The 15,350-nt window shown below is 41.4% G+C and overlaps 1 protein-coding gene across 3 annotated transcripts in view; it reads left to right on the forward strand.

The window, feature by feature from the left end:
• The first annotated feature begins 1,311 nt into the window (after nt 1-1,311).
• xpnpep1 (X-prolyl aminopeptidase 1) overlaps nt 1,312-15,350 on the forward strand; it is a 62,537-nt gene continuing 48,498 nt past the window's right edge. The window contains exons 1-2 of one of the 3 annotated variants that reach the window (XM_062976272.1): nt 1,312-1,458; nt 12,921-13,041. In XM_062976272.1, coding sequence (XP_062832342.1) covers nt 12,925-13,041 — 117 coding nt within the window. In that variant the 5' untranslated portion in view covers nt 1,312-1,458; nt 12,921-12,924. Of the gene's footprint in view, nt 1,459-6,718; nt 6,788-12,920; nt 13,042-15,350 lie in introns of those variants that run through there. The other 2 variants (XM_062976273.1, XM_062976274.1) reach the window with 2 other exon arrangements.

Raw genomic sequence — 15,350 nt, forward strand, 5'->3', positions numbered from 1 at the left:
CTGGTGGAGCAATGGGTTAAACCCTTGTGCTGGCAGGACTGATGACTTGAAGGTTGGGCTGCTGACCCCAAGGCTGTCCGTTCAAATCCAACCCGGGGAGAACGTGGATGAACTGTCAGCTCCAGCTCTATGCAGGGACATCCTCCAAGGATGGTAAAACATCAAATATTCAGGCATCCCCTGAGCAATGTCCTTGTGGATGGCCAATTTTCTCACACCAGAAGCGACTTGCAATTTCTCAAGTTGCTCCTGACATGAAAAAAAAAAAACTTTGGTAGAGTCTCACTTATCCAATGTTCTGTATTATCCAATGCAGTTTGCCTTTTAGTAGTCAATGTTTTGGTAGCCAATGTTTTCAATACATTGTGATGTTTTGGTGCTAAATTAGTAAATACAGTAATTACTACATAACGTTATCGTGTATTGAACTGCTTTTTCTGTTGATTTGTTGTAAAACATGATGCTTTGGTGCTTAATTTGTAAAATCACAACTATAATGTCAGATTACACAGAGAAGTCCACAAACATGTGGACAATTTCAACAGAAAGGGGGAAACCATGAAAATGAACAAAATCTGGCTACTAGTATTAAAAACTCTAAAATAATGAACAACACTCTGAAAACCGAGGAATTCCAGACATGAATCAATTAGGGGCAGCTAACACCTCTGAACCAAAGATTCCCCCAGGCAGGAAGAAGCCAGGAAATGAATCTGGCAAGGCCATTAATGCTAATCAAGGTGATTAATTACAACATTCACACTGGTCTCTAACAGACAAGAGTTCCTTCTCCCACCCTGGACCTTCCACAGATATATAAACCTTTCTTGCTTAGTTTTTCCAATATAACTCACAACCTCTGAGGATGCCTGCCACAGATGTGGGTGAAACGTCAGGAGATAATGCCTCTGGAACATGGCCATACAGCCAGGAAACGCACACAACAACCCTGTGATTCTGGCCATGAAAGCCTTCGGCAACACATAGTGACTGTTGGCGTGGACCAGCAGTTCTGTGTTCTCAGATAATATGCGGTTTCCAGGTTGGTTCATCCAGTGCTCTTCAATGGCTGACTTCTCAGGTTGTTAGTCTGCAGTGCCTTTCATGTTCCTTGATTTGTGTTTGGGCAATGCTGTGTTTGGTGGTTCCTATGTAGACCTGTCCATAGCTGCATGGTGTACGGTAGACTCCTGCAGAGGTGAGAGGATCCCACTTTTCCTTTTCTGGGGATTGTCTACACACGGGCTTCAGTGAGGTGGAGTTAGAAAGGCTGCAAAGAAGCGAGCCGAGTCAGCTTGCTTGCTTGCATGCTTTCTTTCTTTCTGGAGGCTCCTCCTCTCCTCCAGCCTCGGAGGCTCATGGGGACTGCAGACGTCAGCTTTGCATGGCAGCCTCCAGGAAGCAGTGAAGTGGATGCTTTAGGAAAAGGAGCCGGGCAGGAAGCAGGGAAACGACCAGGTGAGCCGCGCAAAAGGTTTGATGGCTGCCCAAAAAAGGGGTGCAAATGAGGGCAACCTCATTTCCCGGGAGGAAGGGGAGGGAGTCAGGAGGCATGGAGGCTTCCCAGGAACAATGGGGCCACATGCTGCACTGAGCAGATCTGTCAAAAAAAGCCTGTCTGCTTTAGAGATCCATTCTGTCAGACATTGCAACGTTTGCATCTCCTTTCTTAAGTGTTCAGGTGCATCTGTATTGTAAGAGTGTCGTTTGACACCACTTTAAGCTGCCAAGGCTCATTGCTAGGGAATCAAACTACAACTCCCGTGATTCCATTGCATACACCTTTGGCCATTAAATTTGTGTCAAACTGAATTAATTCTGCAGTGACTGTAGATGCACTCCTACAATAGGAGAATCCAGGACATTGGCAGCAATTTTATGTATAGTCATAAAATCATAGAGCTGGAAGAGACCTCATGGGCCATCCAGTCCAAGCCCCTGCCAAGAAGCAGGGAAATCACATTCAAAACACCCCGACAGATGGCCATCCAGCCTCCAAAGATGTAGTCTACACTGCTGAACATCTCTCACAGTGAGGAAGTTCTTCCTGATGTTCATGTGGAATCTCCTTTGCTGTAGTTTGAAGCCATTGTTCCTCGGCCTAGTCTCCAGGGCAGCAGAAAACAAGCTTGCTCCCTCTTCCCTATGACTTCCCCTCACATGTTTATACGTGGTCATCATGTCTCCTCTCAGCCTTCTCTTCTGCAGGCTAAGCATGCCCAGCTCTTTAAGCCGCTCCTCATAGGACTTGTTCTCCAGACCCATGTTAATTTTAGTCTCCCTCCTCTGGACACTTTCCAGTTTGCCAACATCTCCTTTCAATTGCGGTGCCCAGAATTGGACACAGTGTGATTCCAGGTGTGGTCTGACCAAGGCAGAGTAGAGGGGTAGCATGACTTCCCTGGATTCAGACACTATACTCCTATTTATGCAGACCAAAATCCCATTGGCTTTTTTAGCTGCTGCATCACATTGTTGGTTCATGTTTAACTTGTTGTCCGCAAGGACTCCAAGATCTTTTTCACACGTACTGCTGTCAAGCCAGGCATCCCCCATTCTGTATCTTTGCATTTCATTTTTTCTGCCTAAGTGGAGTATCTTGCATTAGTCCCTGTTGAACTTCATTTTGTTAGTTTCGGCCCATCTCTCTAATCTGTTAAAATCATTTTGAATTCTGTTGCTGTCTTCTGGAGTATTGGCTATTGCTCCAAATTTGGGGTTGTCTGCAAACTTGATGATCATGCCTTCTAACCCTTCATCTAAATCAGTGATTGTCATCCTGTGGGTCCCCAGATGTTTTGGCCTTCAACTCCCAGTAAAGCGGTTGGTATCTTTGGAAGTTGTGGGCCAAAGCACCTGGGGGTCCCCGGGTTGTGAACCACTGATCCAAGTCATTAGTAAAGATGTTGAACAGAACCGGGCCCAGGACGGAACCCTGCAGCACTCCACTCGTCACTTCTTTCCAGGATGAAGAAGACACATTGGTCAGCACCCTTTGGGTTCGTTCACGTAACCAATTACAGGTCCAGAAACATACACAGTCTGCAGGAATCACCTATGAGAGAGCGATGTATGTGTGAATGTGTAAGGATGCCTCTACACCAGGCATGGGCAAACCTCGGCCCTCCGGGTGTTCTGGACTTCAACTCCCACAATTCCTAACAACCAGTGGGAGTTGAAGTCCAAAACACTTGGAGGGCCGAAGTTTGCCTGCACCTACTCTACACTATAGAATGAATGCAGTTCGGCACCACTTTAATGCCCGTGGCTCAATGCTGTGGAATCATCGGAGTTGTCGTTTGGTGACTGACAATCGCTCTTTAGTGGAAAAAAGCAAAAGACCCTGTGAAACTACAACTCCCAAGTTTCCATGACACTGATTCATAGCAGTTAAAGTAGTGTCAAACTGCACTCATGTTGCTTTACCAGAAGTGTCTAGTAGTCTGATGTGTGCCTGACCCTATAAATCTTAATAAGTGCATGAAAACTATACAGCAAATTCACCTCCTTAATCTCATGGATGGTGTTATTTAGGGGTGCATCTACACTGTAGAATTAATGCAGTTTGACCCTGCTTTAACTGTTGTGGCTCAATTCTATGGAATCATGGCAGCTGTAATTTGTTGAGGCTCCAGTCCTTTTTGGCAGATGAGTATATGGATCTTGTAAAACGAGAATTCCCGAGATTCCATTGCAATTGAGCCATGGCAGTTAAAATGGTGTCAAACTGCATTAATTTTGCAGTAGAGGTGCACCCTAGGAGAACATTATCTAATGACCCTTTCATTTTCACTTAGGAAAAGCTTTAGAAATATATGATGGGCTGAGCAAGAAACAAATATGAGATCATTTTGAAAAGTATGCCTACTAATGAAAGTGAAACCACTTTGTAGGAACTTTTTGAGAACTGAAATAATCAAATATAAAAAGTGAGCAGGTTGAGTATCCCTTATCCGAAATGGTTGGGTTCAGAAGTGTTTTGGATTTTGAAATACTTGTATTTGCATGTATGTGCATAATGAAATGTGAGGGAGACAGGATCCAAGCCTAAGCACAAGATCCATTGATATCCCATATACCTTATATACCATGCACCTTACCCAGTCTACTTTTACAATCTCTCCGTTTTAATCCATGTTTTTATTAGTTCTTGTTTTTTATTGGCTAATGTTTAAATTTTTTTAATTGTGCATGTTTTTATCTATTGCTGTGTTTTATACTGCTACTGTTTTTATTCGGGCTTGGCCCCATGTAAGCCGCCCTGAGTCCCCTTTGGGGAGATAGAGGCGGGGTAGAAAAATAAAGTTATTATTATTATTATTATTATTATTATTATTATTATTATTATTATTATTGTATACACTTTATACAGTTAGCCTGATGGTAATTTTATAAAGTATTTTTAATAATTTTGTTCATAAAATGGTATTTGTGTACATTAAACCATCAAAAAGCAAAGGTGTCAAACCATTTTGTAAGAGTAATACAGTTCAAATAATTAAATAGGCTAAATTAGCTTAGATGCATGCTTTGAACGGAGAAGATTTGAGTTTAATTTATATTTTGGGGAAATTATTTTGCTGAGAGTGACTGTCCTGGATTTCAGTGTGGCCACCACTGAGCTACATAAGGACAAAAAGTTTGAGTAAAGCTTATAAGATGCTTAGATCTCTTTGGAGGAAGGGCATGATAAAAGTGTAACAAGGAAAGGGATGGAGATAGTTGTGTGGCTTTGAGTCAGTTTTGCCTTTCAGCAGTGTTTCTCAACCTGGCGGGGGTCGCAAGTGGTTGTCAGAGAGGTTGCCAAAGACTACTAAAAACACATTTTTCAGAGAAGTTTGGCCCAATTCTATTGTTGGTGGGGTTCAAGGGGCTCTTTGATTGTAAGTGAACTATAAATCCCAGCAACTATAACTCTCAAATGTCAAGGTCTATTTTCCTTAAACTCCACCAGTGTTCAAATTTGGGCATATTGTGTATTCATGCTAAGTTTGGTCCTGATCCATCATTGTTTGGAATCCACAGTGCTCTCTGGATATAGGTGAACTACAACTCTAAAACTCAATGTCAATGCCAGCATACCTTTCCAGTATTTTCTTTTGTTCATGGGAGTTCTGTGTGCCAAAATTGGTTCAATTCCATCGTTGTTGGAGTTCAGAATGCTCTTTGATTGTAGGTTAACCATAAATACCAGCAACTACAACTCCCAAATGACAAAATCAATCCCCCTCAACCCGACCAGGTATCGGGTATTTGCTCTAAATTTGGTCCAGTGAATGAAAATGCATCCTGCATATCAGAGATTTACATTATGATTCATAATACTGTAGTAGCAAAATTACAGTTATGAAGGAGCAATGAAAATAATTTTATGGAAAATAATTTTATGGTTGAGCAGTAGTCACCAAACAACAACTCCCATGATTCCAGAGCGCTGAGCTGCGGGTATTAAAGTGGTGCCGAACCTCATTCATTCTATAGTGTAGAGCAGGTACAGGCAAACTTCAGACCTCCCGGCGTCTTGGACCTCAACTCCCACAATTCACCACAACATGAGGAACTGTCTTCAGGGGTTGTGACATTAGGAAGGTTGAGAACCACTGCTCTATAGTGATCTTATCATCTGGTTTATGTGGCAAGGTTTGTCCAAAGGCTGTTTGCCATTGGTGCCTTCTTAGGCTAAGAGAATGTGACTTGCCCAGGGTCACCCAGTTGGTTTTCATGGCAGAGCAGGGATTTCAACCCTCACCTGCTCGAATCCTAACCCTACACTCAAATCACTACACCATCCTGGATCAATATAGCACAGGAAACAAGAGAATTAAATGACCAAATAGACACATCTTCCTGCAGTTTCTGAACAAATTATGGAGTCTTCTGTGTTTCCCTTTTCAAGCCCCACATAAGTATGTTTTCCAGTTTGTAGGCTTTGGCTCAGCACTGAGGCCCCTTCCACACAGTGGAATAAAATCCCACATTATCTGCTTTGAACTGGGATATATGACAGTGTGGACTGATATTCCAGCTCAAAGCAGATATTGTGGGTTATTCTGCCTTGATATTCTGGGTTATATGGCTGTGTGGAAGGGCCCTAAGATTACTATATTTCATAAATCTAATGCACACCTTGGAGCCCCGGTGGCGAAGTGTGTTAAAGCATTGAGCTGCTGAACGTGCAGACCGAAAAGTCCCAGGTTCAAATCCCGGGAGCGGAGTGAGCACCCGCTGTTAGCTCCAGCTTCTGCCAAGCTAGCAGTTCGAAAACATGCCAATGTGAGTATATCAATAGGTACCGCTCCGGCGGGAAGGTAACGGCGCTCCATGCAGTCATGCCGGCCACATGACCTTGGAGGTGTCTACGGACAATGCCGACTCTTTGGCTTAGAAATGGAGGTGAGCACCAACCCCCAGAGTCAGACATGACTGGACTTAACGTCAGGGGAATCCTTTACCTTTACCTTAATGCACACCCTAATTTTGGGAAGGTAATTTACCCAAGAAAGAAAAAGGTGAGCATTAGATTTGAGTAAATACGGTATGTCACGCTACCTTTGGTTCTGCTATAGTGAATTGGAACAATTCTATCACTGCAACCATCTTTGCTCACAATTAACCATTGTGGAAAGGGAGAGGTTATTGTGGCCAAAGTCTCTGTACCTTTGAAGTTTTGCCCTTTGGTTTGTCAGGCACTAAGTTAATGAAAAGCAAAGAAAAAGAGAGAGGAACAAAAGTTTTGCTATCATAGACTTAGGAAGCTGAGATCGGACGAGAAGACTATTCAAGAAAGGTAATGGGAGAGATATAAATTGCAGTTTTGAAGGCAGTGAGGATCTGTTTGTTACACTGTGGATATACAGCCGGCTTTTGACATTGAGGAACATGTTTTATTTCAGCTTGTTTAACTTTAAATCCTAAGAGAACAAGGCAGATATAAACCATAATGTTTGGTTATATTTAGTATTGCTGAAGTGCAGGGAATAATCTGTACCCTTCAATCTACAGTGAAAATGGAATAAATACCTATCCAAGGAACATAAGAGGGAGAAAAAGAACAGTCCTTTTGTCTGAGGTTGAGGGTCAAAGTCCTTAGAAATATACCATTTGAAGTTCTTGCTGCTCTGATCCTTTCAAGGTAGGAGTCTGGTTTTGTGTGCGTGAATCAGAGAGAAAGACACACAATAAAGAAAGGTGGGGAAAAGTGAAGATTTTTCTCTCTCTCCAAATGAAATACTAACATGAGAAAGATATATGAGAAAAGTGAATCTGTTCTAGCTCAGTTCTTCACATGTTGATTGTGAAATAAGTCCTATCAAACTCACTGAGACATATTTTCTCGTGGAAGGATTCAGGTTTGAAGTGGCAGATGGAAAATATCAGTGAGTACTTGTTGCCTGAAGGGAAAGAAAAGAAAATAATAAGTTGTAGACTTCATAGTATCTGGAACTCTAGCAGAGGCCCATGGATTTAGGTTTTTTTAAATGAAGAAACATCCTTCTGGGTTGCTGTGAGTTTTTTGGGCTGTATGGCTATGTTCCAGAAGCATTCTCTCCTGACATTTCGCTGACATCTATGGCAGGCATCCGTAGATTGGGAGGTCTACTGGAAACTAGGCAAGTGGGATTTATATATCTGTGGAAGGTCCAGGGTGGGAGAAAGAACTCTTGTCCGCTTGAGGCAAGTGTGAATGGTGCAGTTGGCCACCTTGATTAGCATTGAAGGGGATTGCAGCTTCAAAGTCTGGCTCCTTTCTTCCTGGGGGAATTCTTTGTTGGGAGGCATTAGCTGGCCCTGATTGTTTCATGTCTGGACTTCCTCTCTTTTCTGTCCTGATTTTAGAGTTTTTTTAAAAATACTGGTAGCCAGATCTTGTTCATTTTCATTGTTTCCTCCTTTCTGCTGAAATTGTCCATATACTTGTGGATTTCAGTGGCTTCTCTGTGTAGCCTGACATAGTGGCTGTTGGAGTGGTCCAGCTATCAGTATGAAAAAACTCTAAAATGAGGACAGTAAATAAAGAACACCACTCAGAAAACAGAGGAAGTCCAGACATGAAACAATCAGGTCTAGCTAATGCCTCCCAACAAAGAATTCCCCCAGGCAGGAAGAAGTCAGACTTTGAAGCTACAAGGCCATTCAATGGTAATTTTTTGTGTGTGTCAGGAGTGACTTGAGAAATTGCAAGTTGCTTATGTGTGGGAGAATTAGCCATCTGCAAGGACGTTGCCTAAAGGACACCCAGATGTTTTGATGTTTTTACCATCCTTGTGGGAGGCTTCTCTCATGTCCCTTCATGGAGCTGGAGCTGATAGAAGGAGCTCATCTGCGCTCTCCCCGGGTTGAATTCAAACCGGCAACTTTCAGGTCAGCAACCCAACCTCCTGCTGGCACAAGGGTTTAACTCACTGCACCACTGGGGGGCTCCTAATGCTAATCTAGGTGGCCAGTTGAAACATTCACACTTTCCTCAAGCCGACAAGGGTTTTTTCTCCCACCCTGGACTTTCCACAGATATATAAACCCTACTTGCATAGTTTTCCAACAGACCTCACAATCTCTGAGGTTGCCTGCCATAGATATGGACGAAATGTCAGGCATCCATACCTATCTAGAAATGTACAAATTTTAATCAAAACATCAACTCAAAAAACCTTGGGTCAACTTTTCCACGCGTCAATATGAACACTGTACTTTTATCCACAAAGGAACCGTCCCAATCTCTGAGTAGAGTGGCATAAAGCAAAATCTTAATCTGTCCTGGGATAACCTAAAACAGTGGTTCCCAACCTTTGGGCCTCCAGGTGTTTTGGACTGCAGCTCTCACAGTCGTTCATAACACCTGGTAAGCTGGCTGGGGTTTCTGGGATTTGAAGTCCCAAACACGCGGAAGCCCAAAAGTTGGGAACCACTGACCTAAAACTTTCTCTACCATGGCATGCTTCTGGCCTTTTTGAATGTCTGGGTGAGGAAATAGGGTTTTTGAAAGGAAGATTCGTTTTTGCCTCTCTTCCTAACGCAGAGGAAGTGAGTCTTGCCCAAGGTCACCCAGTGGATGTTCATCAAACTGCTACATCATGCTGACTTTTTATCATTTTGAAATCTCTGCTTTATGTTTTAGCCTGGTGCACGACTGGATTGAAGGAAAGTCACGTTACACCATTTTATACTTGCTAAATATGCTAAAAACAGTCCTTTTGGGGTTTTTTTGCCCTCAACAGCAATGTAGTAGATTAAAATATAATATAGTAAATCACTCATTTATTTCATTTATTTATTGTCTGTCTTTATTATTCATTAACAAGGTGAGGATTCTCCATGTTACAATATTTATGATTTCTCTGTGTGGTTCTGATAGCTGGACAGTGGATAGAGCTGGTAGGAAGAGGGTCAACTCATCTGAAATGTGCTGAAGAGGACTTCTATAGATACCATGGACTGCCAAAAAAGACGAATGAGTTCAAGATCAATCAAGTCTGAACTCTCCCTAGATACTGAAATGATTAAACTGGAATCCATTGTAGATTAGGCATGCTATAGAGGATTGACTTTCAAAATATATATATTATAGAGGATTTTTCAAATTGCCAAAACTGCAATTTTGGAGGGTTCAAACTCGCCACCTCTACTAACGCTGCCACCAATGTTATATTCAGGAGTCTCTTCTATGTTAGGATATTGAGAGAGTCACATGAGACACTTTATGTGAGGAAAATAAGTTGTTGTTTATTTGTATTTGACCAGTAAAGAAGTGTAGCAATTGGGTTCTGTGTAAATATGTCCCTTCACCAAGGAAACAGAGACAGGACAATTTAAACTTTTAAATCCACTTCTTCTGGGATTTAACAGCAACACTCTAGACCAGGGGTCCCCAAACTAAGGCCCGGGGGCCGGATGCGGCCCTCCAAGGTCATTTACCTGGCCCCCGCCCTCAGTTTTATAATATAATATTTTACATCAGTTTTAATAATATAATATATTGTATATACATATAATATTGATAAAAATATTATAATGTTATACAATATAATAATAATAATACCATATAATAATATTAATTATATATTATATATTACATATAATATTACAGTATAGTGCGGACCAAAAGGTCCCAGGTTCAAATCCCGGGAGCGGAGTGAGCACCCACTGTTAGCCCCAGCTCCTGCCAACCTAGCAGTTCGAAAACATGCAAATGTGAGTAAATCAATAGGTACTGCTCCGGTGGGAAGGTAACGGTGCTCCATGCAGTCATGCCGGCCACATGACCTTGGAGATGTCTATGGACAACGCCGGCTCTTCGGCTTAGAAATGGAGATGAGCACCAACCCCCAGAGTCAGACATGACTGGACTTAGCTTCAGGGGTCAGTGGTATAGTTCAATATAGTAATATATAATGCTAATATTGTGCTATGCTAATAATATATTGTATTGTTTGTACATACAGCTGCTCTGAGTCCCCTTTGGGCTGAGAAGGGTGGGATATAACTGTAGTAAATAAAGGTAGTAAATAAATAAATAAATAAATAATTTTAGACTTAGGCTCGCCCAAAGTCTGAAATGACTTGAAGGCACACAACAAAAACAATCATAATTAACTTGACTATCTCATTGGCCAATAGCAGGCCCACACTTTCCATTGAAATCCTAATAGGTTTATGTTGGTTAAAATTGTTTTCATTTTTAAATATTGTATTGTTCTTTAATTGTTATTGTTGTATTGCACTATAAATAAGACATATGCAGTGTGCATAGGAATTTGTTCGTTTTTTTTTTTCAAATGATAATTTGGCCCCTGAACAGTCTGAAGGATTGTGGACTGGCCCTCTGCTTTAAAAGTTTGAGGACCCCTGCTCTAGACTATAGAGTCACAGTATAGTCCTCAGCCCTTCCTTTTCTGAAGGCGTTTAATTATATTCTTCAAAGAGGCTTCCTTTTCAAAACACAGTTCCCTAAACTATATCTCTGTCTTCACATTTCAAATTCCAACCCCCTACTGAAAAAGAATTCTTTGGCTGCCTGGCTCTAACTGTCACTTTGGCTCCGCCTATCTCCAGTTGCTAAGCAACCTCATTTGCATCAGCCAATCAGAGTGCACTCACTGTAATGGCTGCCTGATTGCTCCTCCCCCTTGCTCTGCTGAGCTTTTGCAAGCAAGTCCTGCAAATGGCCGCACACTAGCCCTATAAGGTAGAACACTCAACAACCCTGTAAGATAGGCAAGATCCGTTACACATGCCATGATAAAACCTGACTCATTAGAAAATACAATAAAGTTTGGTAAAGTAGAGGGCACTGTGAAAAGACAGAGACCACATTATGAGTGGATAGCCTCAATAAATCAAGCCATGGGCCTGGATGTGCAAGACTTGAGCAGGACTGTTGACTTTCAAAGAATCGCCATAAAAGGAAATCAATTTGATGGCAATTAACAACAAATCCTGCCTTTCCTCTAAAGTGTTCAAAATAGTCTTCTCCATTTTGGCCCCACAACACCACTTTGAGGTAGATTTGGCTGAGATGCAAATAACTGGGAAAGACTGAATGAAGACTTGAGCACAGTTTACTTAGCTTATCACCATACTGTGTTTCCTTGGATCAATACGAAATGGCTAGGAGTTCTCATCCAAACTTTAAATATAAACATGCTCCTGTTCCTTGGGAAACAATAACTCAGAAATCAGGTTTTGTAGGACCAACTGGTTGTTCCTCACAAGTGACTATAATAAGAAAGAAGATAGGAAGTAGTGACTGGCTCTGGGAACATTCTTCATGATGGAAAGCAGCAGCGGCAGCTTGTGAATTGTTTCCTTCCTGTCCTATGCCCTTATCCTTCTTCTCAAATGCCTCAAAGCATCTGTTGCTCCCAGTGCTTCCCATACACAGTGCTTCTTCCAATCTGTCATCTATCAGCCACCTCCTGCCAAACAATCCAAACATACAAACGTCAAGTTGGTAAGGTCCTGTTGCGTAAGCCAGAGTGCTGGCAGCAAAGAACAGATGGAACCAAGAGGCATTATATTAAGATATCTCTGCCCCCATCTATGTAGTTTAAGGGGTAATGACATAGATCAGTGGTTCTCAACCTTCCTAATGCTGCAACCCCTTAATATAGTTCCTCATGTTGTGGTTACCCCAACCATAAAATTATTTTTGTTGCTACTTCATAATTCTAATTTTGCTACTGTTATAAATTGTAATGTAAATATCTGATATGCAGGTTGTATTTTCATTCACTGGAACAAATTTGGCATAAATACCCGATATGCCCAAATTTGAATACTGGTGAGGTTGGGGGGGGGGGGGGGAGAGATTTTTTTGTCATTTGGGAGTTGTAGTTGCTGGGATTCATAGTTCACCTACAATCAAAGAGCATTTTGAACTCAACCAGTGATGGAACTGAGCCAAACTTGGCACACAGAACTCCCGTGACCAACAGAAAATGCTGGAAGGGTTTGGGTTTTGGAGTTGTAGTTCACCTACATCTAGAGAGCACTGTGGACTCAAACAATGATAGATCTGGACCAAATTTGGCACAAATATTCAATATGCCCAAATTTGAACACTGGTGGAATTTGTGGAAAATAGACCTTGACATTTGGGAATTGTTGTTTCTGGGATTTATTGTTCACCTACAATCAAAGATCCCCTTGAACCCCCACCAACGGTAGAATTGGGCAAAACTTCCCACACAGAACCCCCATGACCAGCAGAAAATGCTGTTCTTTGGCGACCCCTCTGTCACCCCCCCTTGCGACCCTCCCAGGGGTCCTGACCCCCAAGTTAAGAAATACTGACATAGATCAAGCAGGGGAATTTTGCTTGCAAAGTCTGTCTGAAGACTTTGGGATTTCATACTGGGTTTTGAAATATTTGGGTTCAAAACCCACAGGATTGTAATCGCATGTTTGTTCTTTTGTGTGTGCAGAAACATGGCTCCAAAGATTACTACAGATCTGCTTCGACAGCTTCGGCAAGCAATGAAAAACTCCAGATATGTCCCAGAGCCGATCCAAGCCTACATTGTACCTTCAGGAGATGCACATCAGGTGTGGGTCTTGGTAGAAATGTCTTCCAGAAATTGAATGAATGTCCCTTTTGAAATGAACTGTGTGAAGATTCTAACCAGAAATGCCCCTTGCGACAGTAGGATCACCTAAAAGAGAATCCAATTCTTTCTTTCCCATGCCAAGCTTTATTGTATTGTTTACTTCTGATACACTGCTGCAACCAAACACCTGAAGCCCATCCTTATCCAATTTTCTTCACTATCCTCCTAATCCAGTCCTGCAAAAAATAAAACTTCAGACTAAACAGAGGACGAGAAAAAATGAGGCTGGGTTGGGCTCTTGCAAAAAGCAGTTTCTTTGTCAGAGGCTTTGTTAACTAATATATACCTGATATCCCTGGGGCAAAACACACAAGACAATCAGTTAGCAAGTACTGTACATGATCTTTTAAAATGATGATATTATTTCATAAACAATACACACTCTGAAAAGAGTGTATGTAGAAAGGAGATCAGAAATACAAAAGTGGAATGGGAATGGGAAAGAAGGCAAAAGACATAGAAAAGTGCATTTACAGTACCACCCTGTATCCATGGGACCACTATCTGTTTTTTTTATCCATGTCTAACAAGTTGACATTTTCTATTTTCCTCCAGTGTTGTTTCTTGACCAGAAGTCCTTCATTTTAATAGGGTTTTCTATTATTTGTGGTTTTACATATCCACATGAAGTCCAAGGACATATCCCCACAGATAAAGTGGTGTGAACGATTTAATTTGTACTTGTAAAATCTTAATAACAGGAAAAAATATAAAAGCCTATGGCCCTCAAGATTTTAATGAATTTCCCATCCTCTTTTCCTTTCAGTTGTCCATACTGGCATGGAAGTCTTGCAACTTCTGGAAGAATTTAGACTGTCCTATATCCTAGCATCTGATCCCAGATTATTTGCTTTGAACTGGATTATTTGAGTCTACACTGCCAGATAATCTGGGTTAAGCAGAAAATCTGGGATTAGATCCCAGGATATAATAATAATAAATAATAAAACTTTATTTATATTCTGCCCTATCTCCCAGAAGGGACTCAAGGCAGATTCCAACAACAAAAGGTAAACATTTGATGCCTGAAATAACAATAAATACAAATACAACAATAAACCTACCAGAACCCAAAATAAAGCAACATATATATACCAGAATAAACCCACATTAAAATTAAAATAAATTTAACTTTAATTATATCAACATAAAAACATGAACCTCAATTCACAGATATAAGGCAGTGTAGATCCAGCAGTTTGGACCAGGGTTTGGCTCATAACTCTTGCATTGGCCTTTACTCACTAAAATTGAATGTAAGGCAGGCCATGTCACGAAAAACTACATCCTGGATGATGGATATGAGGTAGATATATTGAGATACTTACAGCCTTTAGTCTCAATACTCTCCTCCGTTAGGCCACTGAGCGACTGCTGAGCAGCACCAACAAACGAAACTTCATAGCTGTTTTATCTGCCGATCCTGGCGGTTAAATATCTTTATTTACACAGCTATTTACAAAGAAAACAACCAGAGCTGCTGGCACACATCTCGCTCTGGCAGAAAGATTAATGGCGACTCTCTAAAGTCCTTATCAGAGAACTAAGACACATCCCACATTCCAATGTCTGTGACATGCCTTCCTTCTACCTAAACAAAACGGAAGTCTTGATGCTTTGCTCTTCTAGCAGTAAATCAGGTCTCTATGCAATTAACCACCTAACCACTGGAATGCCTACATACATACACTGTAACAATGAGTGAACATTTCACACACTACAAAAACACTGACAGGCCAGGGACTCAACATGAGATGGAGCTGTTTGGCCATGTGAACTACAAGGAATGGTTGTTCGCCAATTTATATGCTTTCTCTGTTTTCAAAGCTGCATCTTGATGTCCCTTAATGCAGTAATGAAGAATACAATAGCAGTGATCTGGGGAAAATGACAGTTTTGAGCTATGATTCTCAGAATCTCAAAACCAGAATCTTTCTAGTTGCAGAGGAAGCTGTAAATTTATATGCTCCCCTCTTTAGCTTCTTCAGAGAGGAGGACTTTGCTAGTTTTCCTTCTACTCTAAACTAACCAGTGTTCTTCACACAACACATAGTTAAGTTGAAATTTGCAACTACGGGATGTAATGATGGCTATCAACATTTACATTCACAAAGGATGAGGCCCCGGTATCTTTCCCAGTAGATATATATTCTGTAGAGTACCAGAGACACTGTTACTGCTGTACTGTATTCTACATATGGGCTTTTGCTAGATGCCCATGCTTTATTAAGATTTCTGATCACATAG

Source organism: Anolis carolinensis, chromosome 3 (assembly GCF_035594765.1).
Source record: "Anolis carolinensis isolate JA03-04 chromosome 3, rAnoCar3.1.pri, whole genome shotgun sequence".
Taxonomy (NCBI): Eukaryota; Metazoa; Chordata; class Lepidosauria; order Squamata; family Dactyloidae; genus Anolis; species Anolis carolinensis.